This window comes from Ursus arctos, unplaced genomic scaffold, assembly GCF_023065955.2.
Source record: "Ursus arctos isolate Adak ecotype North America unplaced genomic scaffold, UrsArc2.0 scaffold_18, whole genome shotgun sequence".
NCBI classification, from domain to species: Eukaryota; Metazoa; Chordata; class Mammalia; order Carnivora; family Ursidae; genus Ursus; species Ursus arctos.
Genome location: NW_026622852.1, coordinates 55,758,527 through 55,775,086, shown reverse-complemented (window position 1 = coordinate 55,775,086; position 16,560 = coordinate 55,758,527). Strand labels below are relative to the sequence as shown.

The 16,560-nt window shown below is 40.6% G+C and overlaps 1 protein-coding gene across 3 annotated transcripts in view; it reads right to left on the bottom strand.

Annotated features, from left to right (window-relative positions):
* The window catches only part of NUP214 (nucleoporin 214), a 94,713-nt gene that overhangs the window by 32,065 nt on the left and 46,088 nt on the right, over nt 1–16,560 (bottom strand). For 2 of the 3 annotated variants that reach the window (XM_026514203.4, XM_026514204.4), the window contains exons 25-28: nt 6,866–6,941; nt 5,455–5,533; nt 2,301–2,391; nt 10–71 (exon numbers count right to left, since the gene is read on the bottom strand). In XM_026514203.4, the coding sequence (XP_026369988.2) occupies nt 10–71; nt 2,301–2,391; nt 5,455–5,533; nt 6,866–6,941 (308 nt within the window). The remainder of the gene's footprint in view (nt 1–9; nt 72–2,300; nt 2,392–5,454; nt 5,534–6,865; nt 6,942–16,560) is intronic. The other variant, XM_048223415.2, reaches the window with a different exon arrangement.

The following is a 16,560-nucleotide window of genomic DNA, read 5'->3' as shown; positions in this document are numbered from 1 at the left end:
AGACTGTACCTTGTGTGGCGGTGACGTTAGAAGACGGGGTTGGTGTGATTATCCCAAAATTAAAGCCAGTCCTAGGGAGCGCAAGAAGAGAAGTTAAAGAGGAACAAACACCTGGGGCACAATATTGCCCTTTTAATGTCACATTTTACGACTCATTCATACGATCGATCTGCTCATAGAACTTACAACTGAGAAGATAAATGACAGCAGAGTAAAAGCGTGGATCTCGAAGGCAGTAAAGGGCTCAGAGGGACAGCTGGGCTTTCCACGGCAGAGTCTAGGTAGGGCCCTGTGCCAAGGAAAGCTAAGGAGCAGTTGTGGAAACGCGTCGGGAATGTGCACGCGGGCACGGTGGCTAGGGCAGACGGCGTGACTCGTGACGGAGGCAAGGGAGCCGGGCCAGGGAGAACCCCTTATACCCCACCCCGAGGTCAGAGAGCTCATCAGGAGCGCGCCACACTGCCAGGGGGCAGGGAGGAAAGCATGAAATAGAAGCCACGACCCCTGCTGTTTGGACAGAACTCTTAGTTCTCGGCTGGGAAAATATGGTTCAAACCCTCTCCAGACTCCTTTTATCAACCCCTCTCTCCTATTGTAGATTTTCTTTAAACTGTAAGTAAAGACACCACAGCCAAAGGAGAAAATTCAGCACATGCATGAACCAGAAGAGACTACTCACTGTGATAAAAGTTCAAACAGCAAATTTAAAACCACAGCTTTAAAGCATAAAGGGCCAAGCATATCAAATATGGTATTGTAAGGAAATAGGTGTTTCTCTCCCGTCACTGCCTTCCGAATGGACCAAGACCATCTAAGAGGATGTATTAAATATTTTATCATATTTTTTAAAAAACCCTTTTTTTGTCTCAACCTTGGTGAAGAAATTTTTATCTACTAGAGGTAAGCCACTGACTGAGTGACCCAAACTTTTTCACCTTATCTTAAAAAAGGGAAGAAGAATATCCATTTACACAAGTAAAGATTATCAGCCTTTGTGAAAGTAGCAATAACGCCTGGCACTGACCTACTCTTTAAAATGGGCTCCAAACTATCTTTGAGAAGTATAAAACGCAATGATTTACGCTAAAGAAAAAATAATATATAACTTCCCCCCTCAACTTCTATTCTAACACCCCTCTTTGCTCTTTATGTGTTAGGCTGAATGACACTTAATGTGTCACATCAGGGAAGAAACTGTGGTTAATGTGATTCCAGTCACAAAAGCATAAAACAGAAGCTCCAGAGGCTCTCCTAATGGAACTGAACACGCAACCCTTCAAGGGCAAAACAATCTTTGGCTAGGTTTTTCTCTCTGCTCCAGAGAGCCTAGCTCCCTGCTAAAGGCACCTTCCACAGGGCTCCACACAAGTGCCTCCAGCACAGAGAAGAGGCACTGTCCCTCTGAGGTTAATCAAGGCTCCCTTGGGAAGAAGGTTAGAACACTCTTTTGTTTTTAAAAATGACTCAACTTTACAAGTACAGCCATCATTACTTTTAGAAAAATGAAACAGGAACACTTCCCCATATCTATGTAAGACCCAGATGTCCCAATGGTTACGGTCTTTCCCCACCTTCTCTCAGTTTAATGTAGTGACCTCTCGAACAGTAAAGCCAATCCAAATGTCACACCTAGCCCCCAAATGGTGTCTGAATGCAAGTATGTCACGGTGATAAGCTAGAAGATCAGCCACAGAATCTGACACAGACCTACTGTCCAAAGAAAAGGAGGCTTATCCTAAAAAACAAAGCAAAGAAATACAGAGTAACAGACGTATACACTTGAACTGAAAACGGGAAATACAGCTGGCCCTTGAACAATGCAGGGGTTAGGGGACACCCACCCCCGTGCAGTTGAAAATTCGCATGTAACTTTTGACTCCCCAAAACGTAACTACTAATAGCCTATTGTTGACGGGAAGCCTTACTGGCAACATCAACAGTTGATGAATACTTATTATATGCATTATATCCTGTACCTTACAATACAGTAAGCTAGAGAAAAAAACATTAAGAAATCGTAAGAGAAAAGACATCTATGGTACTGTACTGCATTTATCAGGAAAAGAAAATCTGCGTGTAAGTGGGCCTGCGCCATTCAAACCCATGTTGCTCAAGGGTCAGCTGTAGATTTACGTGAGGACAGTAAGCTGCTGCTACTATTATCAGATGCATTATTGACGTGATAAGAACTCCGGGTTCATATGCAGTTAGTAAGCAGATAAATATACCTCTGACTGTAAGACTGGGGGAAGCTATAAGGTTGCTGGCGATCTGCCATGAAATTTAAGCTCATTACTGACCCTGCTGGAGAAAACGAGAAAGACTTGCTGAGCTGCCCAGCAGCAGGCGGGGGAGAAGTCACAGCTGTTTCTATCTTGGCTGCCCCTGGCCCTGAAATCATGGGAAAGAAAATAAGAACATTACAACAAAGCTATTAGAAACACCGTTCCAGTGTGTGATTCTGTGCAGTCCCAGCTGTGTGGTGCCACACAGAGGAGCGCAGCCCCAGCCTGTGGGCCCCACCGTGCTCTCCCGACGGGTCAGGTCAGGGGTCAGGGGCCAGGGAAGCGGGTGCGTTCCAAACTCATGCACAAGGCCTCTGAACTTGCTCATTGGCCCTGTCAGTGTTAATTCCAAGCCAACACATGCCTCACCCTCCTTTGCAGAAGAGCTATCAAAATAATTCCAGGGCAGTTTAAATTGAAACCTTTGAAAGTAGTTTTATAATTTTATAAGATATAATTTATAATGAAGTTTTATAATTATGGAAAAGTAATATATACTGAAGGAAAAAAATCCAAAGAGAAATAGATTAATATGCAAAATATCTCTGAGTAGTGACTTCATGGCCATCTGCTTTCTCCCTACATTCCTGTATTTCTCATAGAGGATAGTTTTATATTTAACAAATAGCTTTCTTTTTCATTCCAAAAGTAATACATGATTGCTATAACGCAGTCAAGTGTAGAATGCTAAAAGTGCAATCCAACCTCTTCCTCATGTTCAATTTCACTGTAAGCACTCATGAACAATTTGGGATATTATCTTCAATCTCCCCCTTACTGCTTCACTTTAAAAGAGGGAGGGAGAGCAAACACTTTATCTAAAAAGCCCAAACCAGGGTGCCTGGGTGGCTCAGTCGGTTAAGTGTCTGACTCTTGATCTCAGCTCAGGTCTTGATCTTGGGTTCCTGAGTTCAAGCCCCAAGGTTCAGCTCCACGTTGGGCATGGCACCTACTTTAAAAAAAAAAAAACAAAAAAAAACACCCCAAACTAAATCAAACGTAAGAAAAAGTACATTCTCTTCAAATGAGTCTGGGATATATATTAGTAAAATTATTTTAAAAACTACTATAGTGCAATGTGGTGTGTATTAAGGATATTCAATGCAACCTTGCTTATAATCTTGAAAAATCAGAAACAATCTAAACTATCAGCACAGTACTCATAGAACTTAACAGGGTGCAAATCCTAGGCTACAGCTGAAACAGCAAGGCAGAGCTGTGTCAGAGGTGGAAAGATGAATAGAGTGTTTATTGCAATGGGGGGAGGGTTAACATATACAGAACATGCCATTTTCATTTAAAAAACAACAATGAAGTAATCTTCAAGATATACAAATTAAATCATTAAAGGTTGTTATTTCTGGAATACGAATTTAATGGGCAGCTTTCACTTTCTACATTATATGTCTCTTCAATGTAAATTTTTTTGAGCATCTAGCTTTATAATCAGAAAAAACAATGAAGGTTATTTCCATTCTTGATAAAAGAACTATAGAGGTTTCAGAAAAAAATTTTTAAAGAAACTTGTGTAAACTTTTACATAGTATTTTTCGGGGAAATTTTTCTGCCTCCAAAAGTCCTTTTCCTTTGATTATCCAGCAAGTGAAAACAGAAGTAAACGCCCAACAATGAAAGACGATATTTCACAATCGCCGCTACATGATGAATTTCAGAAATGTCTGGGCAAGTCACGCTGTGTAAGATGTATGGGAAGCAAAGTTTCTTTGATTTCCTTAGTTCTTAGGTTCGGGAGTGACAAAAAGCCCTTCAAAACAGCCCTTGAAAGAAGCTGGGATATAGGGTCTTTCAAAACTTTCCGAAACATTAGCCAGAAATGGAAACAAACTTAATTTGAATCCTAAATGATTCCAAAGCCTTTGACAACTCTGCCTAATTTTTCCTTCAGTCAACTTTATTTTTTTTTCTTAAAGATTTTATTTATTTATTCGACAGAGATAGAGACAGCCAGCGAGAGGGGGAACACAAGCAGGGGGAGTGGGAGAGGAGGAAGCAGGCTCCCAGGGGAGGAGCCTGATGTGGGGCTCGATCCCAGAACGCCGGGATCACACCCTGAGCCGAAGGCAGACGCCCAACTGCTGTGCCACCCAGGCGCCCCTCCTTCAGTCAACTTTAGATCCCAGTCAAGATTGCTACACACCTCCTTCTCATGGAGAGCTTAGAAGGCAACAACGGTGACTCTGCACTAATCTAAATTCTAGAATACGACTTTGGCGTACATACTAATGGTTTTCTTCTGAGTGCAAGGACTACTAACTGAAGATAAACCCAGTATCTAGTCAGACAGCTTTCAATTACAGAGAAAGTTAGAATGACAGTATGGCTGAACAGAGATGATGGAAAGTGGGCTGCTGATGTGGGGGGTTCAGTCTCCAACAGAATCTGCCTGGAGACCCACTTGAGAGCATGAATGAAAACAAAGGCCGGAGTCCCAGGTGTGGTGAAAACTCAGAGCTCTGGGCCACACAAGAGCCCCGAAGCAGAAAGTAACACATGCGGAATTAACCTTATAAAAAAAGGCGCCAACAGAAGGGGGTGCTGAGGAAGACCCCATATCAACATCAGGTTAAACATCACCTTGTGCTTCAAGGTGGTTTGGGCAACGTGGAACCCTTGAGCAAAGCCTTGGTCGAAGGGTGACTCCAAAAACTACGAATTTTAGTTAAGACTAACTAAGCTTGAGTGGGTATTGGAAAGTACATGAGGTCATGAAATCTGATGCTGACATCACATCTACTCTGCCATCTTTTATCACAACACATCTGTTTTACCTTCTGCACTTTACCAGCTTTGAGTTAGCAGTGTGACCCAAGAGGATTTTTCATCCCTTTTAGTAGAAGAATATAGTTCACATTCCACTCCACTCCCCTCCCCTCTTGACTTTCCAGCAAGGCTAGTGAAGACAACACTATTGCTCCTTTTCAGAAAAAGCATTTCCAGGAAGATTTTCTTCTACTGTCCTCAAATTTCAGAAACCTGCAGAGCTGATAAAGGACTCACTGATTTCCTGGAGATTCTTCATTGACTGAGGCTTTCCAAAGATCTCTTTATTTGATTTCCTATGTCAACCGCCTCCGTGCTCTAGAATGCTAAACTGCTATGGGGGGTTTCTTTCACCTTTATTTTCACTAAAACAAAAATGCAAACTGACCTGAAGCTTTATCACCAGATGACAACGGACTAGACACTGGAGTGGGCCCCGACGGCTTTAGGGAATTTATTAGAGATCCCTGTAACAGAACACAAACAGAACATTTATGTGAAACCACTAACCATCCTTTAGAAAAAAGAAACATGTAAAAGGAGAACATCATTTAAAGTAAGCAAGCATAAACACTTCAATTTAGTTCAATTTTTAAAATCCTTACAATTTAAGTGAGTATTTTTAAGTGCCTGCTGTGTGTTAAGAGCGTATTGGAAGATGGAAATAGGAATATCCTGCAAGCTCCAAGAACACAGTCTTGCCTATGTGGCTATTTTCCCAGTGCCCAGCACAGTGCCTGGCACACGAGAGGCCCCGGATTATCATGCAGGTGAATAAGTGAATGAATGAAATGGGTGCTGGCTCTCAATAAATTTATAATAAAATAAAAAGCAAAACTGTTTAACTTCCCCATCTCCGGGGCAATGTTCCTATACTCATGTGTTATCACTTATGCCTACCCAGGTGTCCTCCAAGGTCAACACGGAACCCTCCAGAAGCATGACCAAATGCTAAATGCTTAAATGCCATTTTAAGTCATGGCAAACTAAGGCTCAGAGCCATATTGAGAACTCCCAGAGGCAAATTCTGATGTTCAATCTCAAACACAATCTGAAATGACTCATCTCAGAGACATGGAGAGCAGCAGAGAAACCAGGTCTCCTTAGGGAAGATTTCAGAGATGGCTTAATCTACCTTTCAGTCATCTCTGATTGTTCTTTTCTGGACTGTTTAATTGTTTACCTGTTTACAATACAACCTATTTTTCTAAGGAACAATGTTTATCAGGCAAGAACCTAAATGTAGATATAACGAAGATTACTGAATAGACAGGCTCTGAAAAACAGACATTGTCGGAGAAAGCCAGAGAAGCCACTCCCCAGACACCGATCCTGAAAGGCGCAGTGTAAAAGCCAGATGGCAAGAAGGTACAAGAGCTGGGCACCAGCTCCAGCATTTCCTGATCATGCGAGCTTGCGTCAGTCACTTGCGCCTCAGCTTCTTCATCAGTGAAACACATTTAAACACCTGCCCCGTTGTACTGCACATGGTTGTCATATGGGTTAACGAAGATCATGCTAAGTGAAGGTAAATTAGAAACCCAGTAACCTGAGCAATGATAACATACTAGAATTGTGACCCAAGACGACTAGATGCAGAATGTCAAACGGCATGAGAAGACGTCAGGTCCCGACTGACCTACTATGTCAAGATCGGCATAAATTATAGGGAAAGGTTCACAGGTCTTTGTCGGCCTTATAGTTTGTTTAAACGAAGTCAGGACTTAAAACAGTACTGTCTTCAGTTTCAAAGACAGACACTGCATGGCTGGTCACAAAAGCAAAGGTCAGTAAGTCACCTGCTTAGCCTGGTTAGCAGCTGCTGGGGTCGTCGCGGGGTGAGGGGTCTTGGCTGCAGAGTATGGCATCGAAGAACTGAAAAACACAAAAGCATATGCTCAAGGGAGAGGCACGTGGTGGAGATTGCATTCATCCTTGATCCTACCTTCTATCCAAGAAATGATACCAATTTTGGGTACAATAGGTCAGGGACCCTAACCAAAGTCAGGTGACACTTTTCTGAAGAATAAATTCTTTAAATAAAATCTGAGTCTTTAGCATAAAAGTCAAAGCAGTGAACTTAAAACTTTTTTTTTCTTCCTGAAAGCCTAAGAAAAAAAGTTAAAACTCTTCAGAAGTAGAGTTTTTTCTTATCTGGAGAGTCAGCCTTTTTTATCCTCTTCCTTCCCCCATCGCTGGTTCTAGACTCTGTGGCGCATGCTGATTCTCTTCTCCAAGCCTGAGAAAATGTTCGACAGGATCCATGGGATATATAGGAACTGCTGCGATAAATGGCTCCAAGGTGTTCCTCGAAGAGGAGACAGCAGCCACCCCCCGAGCCCAGTGCCCACCGGGCAGCACACAAGAGAGTCAAAGGCACCGCTATATCACGTAACCTGCACCTTCGCTGCGGTCTGGAAAGTGCGTCCCTGATTTGTAGAAAAGAGATCTTCCGCTAACCTGGAACGCAGTATGCAGTGAACTCTAATTTCAGTAATTGTTTAGTGTTAACGTGTGAAGGAACAGACCTGCTTGCTTAATGCAATCATGGATAAAAGCTCTATTCTTGGTTCCTGGGAGCAATTTATTTATCTGACCTCAGTCCAGAGCTACTTTGGTAAGAACAGCAGTAGTAGCTGCAGGATCTAGTTTTATTTTTCAGAAATCCCCCTAGAATAGGGAGGCTTGCTATTTTTCCACCAAAAAATTAACTTGGAAGAGGAAAGACAAAAATAAGTCCAGGCCTCAGAGAAGAAAATTATCAAATGATGTAACGATCTTACAAGCTCATGACTCTGCTGGATTAACACAGGAGCCCTCCTAAACTTTATGAGATTGAGAGACAAGAAAAAATGGAGTTTTTTGCAATGAAACATTCCCTTTGCTTTTCCGTGAAGACAGAAGAAGCTATAAACGTGTTCTCTGAAGGAACACATCTCTGCTCCCCTGAGATGTTCCACCACAGAGAGAAGGAATGTGGGAGCGGGGTTGCTGGGGCTGAGAAAGCCCCGGGTAGACACGGCCGACCTGGGTAAAGATGTGGTTCGAGCTCATAAAAATCACAAGGGAAATGAAAATCTTTTATGCTTTCCCAAAGACAAACAAAAAAGAAATTATAAGTAAAAATAAAAGCAGCAATTTATCCAACTTTCGAATATTTTTTATGCCCAAAACTTAGTCATGACGTCATGGTAAATTAAACCATGCACGGAATGGGCTGAGTATAATTACTGTTCTAGTTGCTTGTGATAATGCTATAAAATCTCTTGGGTGTCCTAAATCCCCAAACACACAGCATCAGGAATTCACAGCACCTCCACGCTGGGCCACGTGACAGCCCTGCAGAGAAATGCCGCTCAGCGGAGTCCGCTGACAAACCAATGGACTAGATGGGATCGGCCGTGATCCCAGAGAGCAACAGACAAGAAAGGATGACTGAATTCTACTTTCTAGCAGTACAGGCCTGAGAGGGACGATCAGAACTTCATCTGATATGCTCTGTTCCACACCTGAAAACACAAGTCAGAGCACTGCGAGCAGAAACTGGCAGCGCACCAGAGCTCCAAAGAGACACCGACTGCAGGCGTTCACAGATGACATTACACTATTGGCGACACTTAAGCGCTGCTTTAGAAATGAGTAATGGGGTCGTGCAGGTCACGGAGAATGGTCCAATTTGGTTTCTGGAGAAAAACACTTTCAACGGAATGCAAATCCTCTGGCTCCCAGTCCCAGACCACTCTGATAAAAATTAAGTAACAACCACCCCTAACCTATCCCTAGATGTGGGCTGATGTGCCCATGTTGTTGGGTGTGCATTCTACACACGATTATAAAACTGAATTGTTAAGACCGTGGAGCAAGAAAATGTCACGTAGGCCCTATGAACTTTAACAAGGTAAATATACCGTTGTTGTGAAAGGGGCCAACTACTCATCCTTTCACCTACTTCAACATTTTCTTTTTAAGTAAGCTCCATGCCCAACATGGGGCTCAAACTCACGACTCCATGATCAAGGGTCGCACGCTCTATCAACTGAGGCAGCCAGATGCCTCTATTTCAACATTTTAAAGGGCTTAAAAAACAAGAGCCCTGGTTATGCTTTATTTTGGTAATTCTGCATCATTACCATGAGTATCCGTTATGTATTCATTGATGACACAGCAGATCTAAACTGTGAAAGCTACTCAAAACTTAACTAATGAACTAGGAATTCTTTGGTAATCGTTTAAAGAAAGGTAAGGCAAGTGAGGAGAAAGGACAACATCTCAAGAGCAACCGAAGAAACAGACAAAACAAAGATCAGGAGAGAAAAGGAAAGCAGATGATAGAAGATACAGAAAACAAAAGCTATCAGTCCATTTTCTCACCTACCAGATGGACAGTCACCCTGAAGTCTGATAACAAATATGACACTCTGGGCAAAGAGACGGGCAAGCTTGTGGTCATACACGGCTTGTGGGAAGATAAATGATACCACCTCTACAGAGTAAATGTGGCGACAGCTGTCATAATTACATCCATGTATGTCCACAAGTACACAGGCGCCTCCGTGGCCTCCACAGTCCTGCACTGGAGAGTTTATCCTACAGATACAGCTAGCTGCAAGCATGAAAAATGATCAATGTGTCCAATTATTTATCCCAGCATCGTTGGTAACAACCCAAGAGGAGCATCCCCAATGTCAGTTAGTGGAGAAAAAAAAGCTATCAGTTCATTTTTAGGAGTTTCTCATGTCTGTCAGTGGAGACAGTAACTACCAACCACTGTTCCCTATCGGTAAATTTTATGTCCTTGAAGATTCAAAATATTTTCCAAAATATCATTAAAAGTCTTCTAACCCAGACTGCGGTTCTTGCATGAATGTCCAGGTGCCAAATGACTTAAATAATGTAAAGTTGGAACTGCTTTAGAGTTCTGAGAAAGGCCTATAAAAACGGGATTCTGTTAAGAATCCATAAGAACATGGAAGATGTTCACAATTAATAATGTTTCATGATTAAGCTGAAAGAGGAGGTTACAAAGCAGTATGTATTCAAACTTCACTTTAAAAAACTAAATTTTCAGAGAATAAAGATGAATAATACGCAGTGACTGAACCTTTGTGATGGGAATAAAGGTGATTTTAATTTTGTTCTTTTTAACTATCTGCTTTTTATAATGTCTACAACGAACACTTATATAATCAGTAAACATAAGGATCAAAGTTTTTTTTAAGGTTATGGTTGTTACCAAAGTTAAAGTGGGTCAACAACTTTAAGTCAGTGAAAGAAAAAACTGTCAACCTAGAATTCTTGGTGAAAATATCCTTTAAAAACAAAAGCGATATAAAGACTTTGGCAAACACATGAAAGCTGCAAGAATTCATATCTACACCTGAAGAAATGTTAGAGGAAGGCCTTCAAGCAGAAGGGAAACCATAGCAGACAGAGACATGGGGCTAAACAAAGAAATGAAGGGCACTAGAAATGATAAAACCATCTGGGTAAGCAAAAGAGGTTTTTCTTATTTAAAAGATAATCAACTATTTATAACGACGTATTATGGAACTGATAACACAGGTGGAAGTAAAAACGTACAATGATGACAGCACAAAGGTGGGGAGGGCAGAAATAGAAGAATACTGCTGTAAGATTCTTACACAGTATTTTTAAAAAAGATTTTATTTATTTGAGAGAGAGAGAAAGAGCAAGACTGCATGAGCAGTGGGGAGGGACAGAAGGGAGAAGCAGACTCCCCACTGAGTGCCCCCCCAACCCCCGACATGGGGTACAATGTCACTCGGAGACAAACTGGGGTAAGTTAAAGATGTATACTGCAAACCCTCATGCAACCATATAAATAACACACAGTGTTAGAGCTCATAAGACAACAAAAAAGATAGAATCATAAAAAATACTTAACCCCAAAGAAGTTGCAGAAAAAGAGGAAAAATGGAACAAAGAACAGATGAAACAAACAGAAACCAAACAGCAATATGATAGATTAAAACCAACATCATAAAATCACATTAAATATAAATGGATTAAGTACTCCGATAAAAAGTCACAGATTGTCAGACTGGATAAAAAGCAAAGACCCAACTATATGCTGTCTATAAGAAATACATTTTAAATATAAAGGCACAAAATAGATTCAAAATAAAAGGATGGGAAAAAGATATACCATACTAGCACCAAACAAAGAAAGCTGGATTGGCTACATTAATGTATGAGAAAGTAGATTTCAGAGCAATTAATCTTACCAGGGATAAAGAGGGTCATTTTTATAATGATAACTGGGTCATTTCATCAAAAGAATGTAAGAATCCTAAACGTTTATGCAACCAATAACTAACTTCAACAGGACACAAAAACTGATAGCACTGTTAGGTAAATAAGCAAATCCACAACCATAGGTGAAAATCTCAACACCACTTTCAGTAACTGACAGAACAAGTAGATAAAATCATTGAGAATATAGAACACTTGAATAACACTATCAACCATCTTAACTTAATTGACATTTATAGAACACTCCAAACAACAAGAACAGAGTATGTGTTCTTTTGAAGTGCACAGAGGACATTTACCAAAATGACGGATATTCTAGCTCAGAAGTTGGCCAACTACAGAACAATGACCAACTGCCTGTTTTTATATCTAAAGTTTTATTGTTAACAGCCACGTCTATTCATTTACGTGTTGTCTATGGCTGCATGCAGACTACAGTGGCCAAGATGAGTAGTTGAGACACAGACCACATGTCCTGCAAGCCTGAAATACTTACTGTATGGCCCTTTAAGAAAAACCTTCCTGATCTCAGTTCTTTTTTTTCTCTTTATTCTGTTAACATGATGTATTACATTGATTGATTTTCTTTCTTTTTTTTTCAGTCATGAAAGAAGTCCCAATAAATCGAAAGACTTCGAGTCATACAAAACATATTCTCTGCTCACAATGGAATTAAGTTAGAAATAACAAAAAGATATCTAGAAAACATCCAATTATTTAGAAACTAAATAACACACTTTTAAATAATCCATACGTATACATATATTTTTTAAAAACCCAAAGGATAAATTCAAAAGTATTTTGAACTGAATGAAAATGAAAACGTAACATATTCAAAATCTGTGGGATGTAACCAGAGTGGATCTAAGCTAGAAGGGTATAGCACCAAATGCCTGTGTTAGAAAAGAATGGTCATAGATCAATGACCTTAGTTTCCACCTTAAAAAACTAGAAAAAGAAGAGCAAATGAAACCCAAAGCAAACAGAAAAATGAAAAAAAAAAAAAAAAAGATAAAGTAGATAAATAATAGGAAAAAAAATCAGTGAAACCAAAAGTTGGTTCCTTGAGATGAATAAAATTGATAAACCTTTAGCCACACTGATAAGGAGGAGAAAAAAAAAAAAAGATATAAATTACCACTAACAGGAAAGATGGAAGTGAAATCACTATGAATTCTAAACACACTGAGAGGCTACTAATATGGGACTGTTATGAAAAACTTAACGCCAACAGATTCAACAACTCAAATAAAATGGACAAATTTCCTGAAAGACCAACTACCAAAGTTCACTCAAAAAGAAGTAGGTAAGCTGAAGAGTCCTACAGCTATTAAAAAAACTGAAAATATTAAGACCAGATAGCTCTACTAGTGACTTCTACCAAACATTTAAGGATGAAATAATAACAAATCTACATAAACTCTTCCAGGAAATTGAAGAGGAAAGAATACTTCCCAACTCACCCTACAAGGCCAGCATTGTTCTGATACCAAAATTGAACAAAGACATCACAAGAAAATCTACACAATAATATCCTTCATTAAGACATATGCAAACAGAATTTTAGCAAATGGAATCCAACCATATACAAGGGCAATGCATTGTTATCAAAGATTGGTTTGCAATCAAAAACCAATCAATGTGACGAGGCTATCAAGACAACTTAATGGGGGAAATAGAGTCTTTTTGACAAATGGTCCTGGGACAACTGGATATCCACTGGCCAAAGAATGAAGTTGGACCACAATGTGACACTATTTACAATAATTAAGTCAAAATGGATCAAAGACCTAAATATAAGAGCTAAAACTAAAAGATTTAGAAGAAAACATAGATGTAAATCTTTATGACCTTTGATTAGGCAATGGTTTCTTAAATATGACATCCAAAGCACAGGCAAAATACATACATACAAACACACATATATACATACATACATAAATAAGCTGAACTTCATTAACATTAAAACTTTTGTGATTCAAAGGACACTATCAAGAAAGTGAAGAACCATCTGAGGAATGGGAGACAAACGATCCATTTAAAAAATGGGCAAAAGATCTAAAGGGACATTTCTCCAAAGAAGACACAAATGGCCAGTAAGCACAAATGGACGCCCAACATCATTAGCCATTAGGAAATGCATATTAAAACCACAGGAGATACCACTTAACAGCCAACTAGGAGGACTATAATCAAAAACATGGATAGTACAAGTGTTGGTGAGGATATAGAGAAAATGGAACTCTCATTGCTGTTGGGAATGTAAAAGGGTGTAGCTGCTTTGGAAAATAGTTTGAACTATGTTTAGCCTAAAAAGCTAAATACTGAATTAACAATTTGATCTAGCAATTCTACTTTTTTTTTTTTTTAAAGATTTTATTTATTTGAGAGAGAGAGAGAGAGCGCGTGTGCACACACAAGCACACATGAGCAGGAGGAAAAGAGCAGAGGGAGAGGGACTCGATCCCACGACCCTGAGATCATGACCTGAGCTGAAATCAAGAGTCAGATGTCCAACCAACTGAGCCAGCCAGGTGCCCCTAGCAATTTTGCTTCTAAAACATTACCCAAAATACTTGAAAGCAGGGACTCAAACAGACACTTGTATACCGCACAAGGACAGTACACAATGTCTACATTATTCACAATAGCTAAGAGGGGGAAACCCACGTGTCCATCAACAGATGAATGGATAGAGTATATCCATACAATGGAATATTAATCAGCCATAAAAGGACGGAAATTCTGACACATGCTACAACTTGAATGAATCTTAAAAATTCAAACGAAATAAGCCAGACACAAAAGGACCAATATTGTATGATTCCACTTATATGAGGTACCCAGAATAGGCAAATTCTTAGAGACAGAAAATAGGATAAAGGTTACCAGTGACTGCGGAGAGGGGGGAGTGGACAGTTATTTAATGGCACAGGTTCTGTCTGGGATAATGAAAGTTCTGGAAATAAATAGTGGTGAGGCTTACACAACATGGTAAATGACTTAATGTCACTAAAATTCTACAGTTCAAAATGGTTAAAATGATAAATTGGTAAACAGTAAATTTTGTTATGTATATATTCCACCACAACGATTCTGTTTCTACCATTCCTTACTCTACTCCTTTCTCAATATAAGGACCAGAAGCTTCCTGCTAAAACCATAGGTCATCACAACTTTTGCTGTTTATCAGAGCTCACAGAATTTTACACTAAACGAAGGTGAATTTTACTACATATAAATGACGCCTCAATTTTAAAAAATTTGGTAAGGTTAAAAAACAAAACAAATCAGATCAGGTCATACAATTGCCCCAAAGCATCCAACAGTCCACAGCCAGGTCCTGACCAAGGCTCACTAGACGTTAGAGGACACAGAACTCCGCCCCTGCCCCCGCTCCGACCTTGGCTCCAGGCGCCCTCCCTCCTGCTCCAGCCACCAGCAGCCTCCTAGCCTTCCCAAACTTGCCAGACACGCTCCTGCTACAGGCCCTGTGCTTAGGGCTTTCTTTAGGATACTCATGAGACCTGCCTGCTCTCTGAACTTTGGGTCTTTACTCAAATGTCAAGTATCAAAAGCCACTGGAAGGCAGAATTTTATGTAAGACAGGAAGATCCAGCTTAATGGTGAAAGCAATATGGTCTGGTGCTTCTGAGATACTTTAGTCATTAACCAGGGAGGAGAAGCACCTTCTTTGGCCACCCTCTTTAAAATTGTAGCCCACACCCAGATAACAGTCCTTAAATCCACTGCCTACGTCGATTTCTTCCATCACACCTGTCACCATCTTAAACACTGCATATTTGACTTATTCATTTCACTTTTTGTCTTTCCATGACTAGGGCAGGGTTGGTTGGTTGGTTTTTTTTGTCTGTTTTGTTAACTGTTTTATCCCTAGCACCTAGAACAGTGTATTAAGTATTTAATTAAGGGGCGCCTGGGTGGCTCAGTCAGTTGGGCGTCTGACTCTTGATTTTGGCTTGGGTCATGATCTTGGGGTCGTGGAATCAAGCCCTGCATCAGGCTCCACGCTCAGTGCAGAGTCTGCTTTTCTCTCTCCCTCCCTCTCCTTTTGCCCCTGTCCCCACTCACGTGCTCTCTCTAAAATAAACTGATTAATTTTTTAAAAAGTATTTAATTATGCATTTGTTGAAATAATAAATAAATGAACACCAAAATTCCTGAAAGAAATGATGTGTCCGGGCACCTGCGTGGCTCAGTCGGTTAAGCGTCTGTCTTCAGCTCATGATCCTGGAGTCCCAGGATCAAGTCCTACATCGGGCTCTCTGCTCAGCAGGGAGTCTGCCTCTCCCTCTGACCCTCCCCCCTCTCATGCTTTCTCTCTCTTAAATAAAATCTTAAAAAAAAAAAAAAAAAAAGAGAAACGATGTGTCTGGTGTGTTTTGGTAACAACCAAAGAAACCAGCAACCCCACATCATTTGGCCTCCCTCTTCACACTCCACCTCCTGCCAAGGTCTCTAGCCATACTGGCCTTCTCTCGACTCTGCCTCAAACGTGCTCTGCTCTGTCCCAGGTGTGGGCTTCCAGATATTCTGCATCTTCTGTCCAGGACACTCTTCTCTCCACGGGCAACTTCTGGTCACTTTCAGCTAAAGTATCTTTCCCTTAACCAACCTCCTCGTCAGCCCAGACTCAAGCAGACTGGCTCGTTATACGCCCACACTTCTTCATCGGACTTACAGTACTGAAACCAAATAACTGCTTGTATAATTGCCAGTTTAGTGGCTGTCTTCCTAAAACATAAGTGCTGTGAAAGCGGGGACTTGGTGAGTCTTCTTCATGACTGCATCCCTAATACCCAGGGCAGGATCACACTCAGAGCAGATGCCTGCTAAGAAGCCGCAGACGCCAAAGTGACTGAGTAGCTGTGGGTTCACACTAGATCAACCCTCTTCCGTAAAACAGGGTGGCTCATCAATGAATGTAATGGATGAAGCCGATGAACATAAGATACGCCAATGACAGAAATATGTAAGCTCATCTTACGACAAGTCTTCCGTACGATACTAATCACAAAAAGTTAAACACAAAGTTAACTACTTAACATACACTTAAGGAAACTACCGCTTACCAGAATCTGAAAGCAGTTTCATAATGAATGCATTTCTCTCTCTAGCTTTCTTACTGGAAGAGGCAGTAAACGCCAATCTGCGTTTATCAGTTACGCTCAGCATTAACGCATTACTCGACACACGGTTA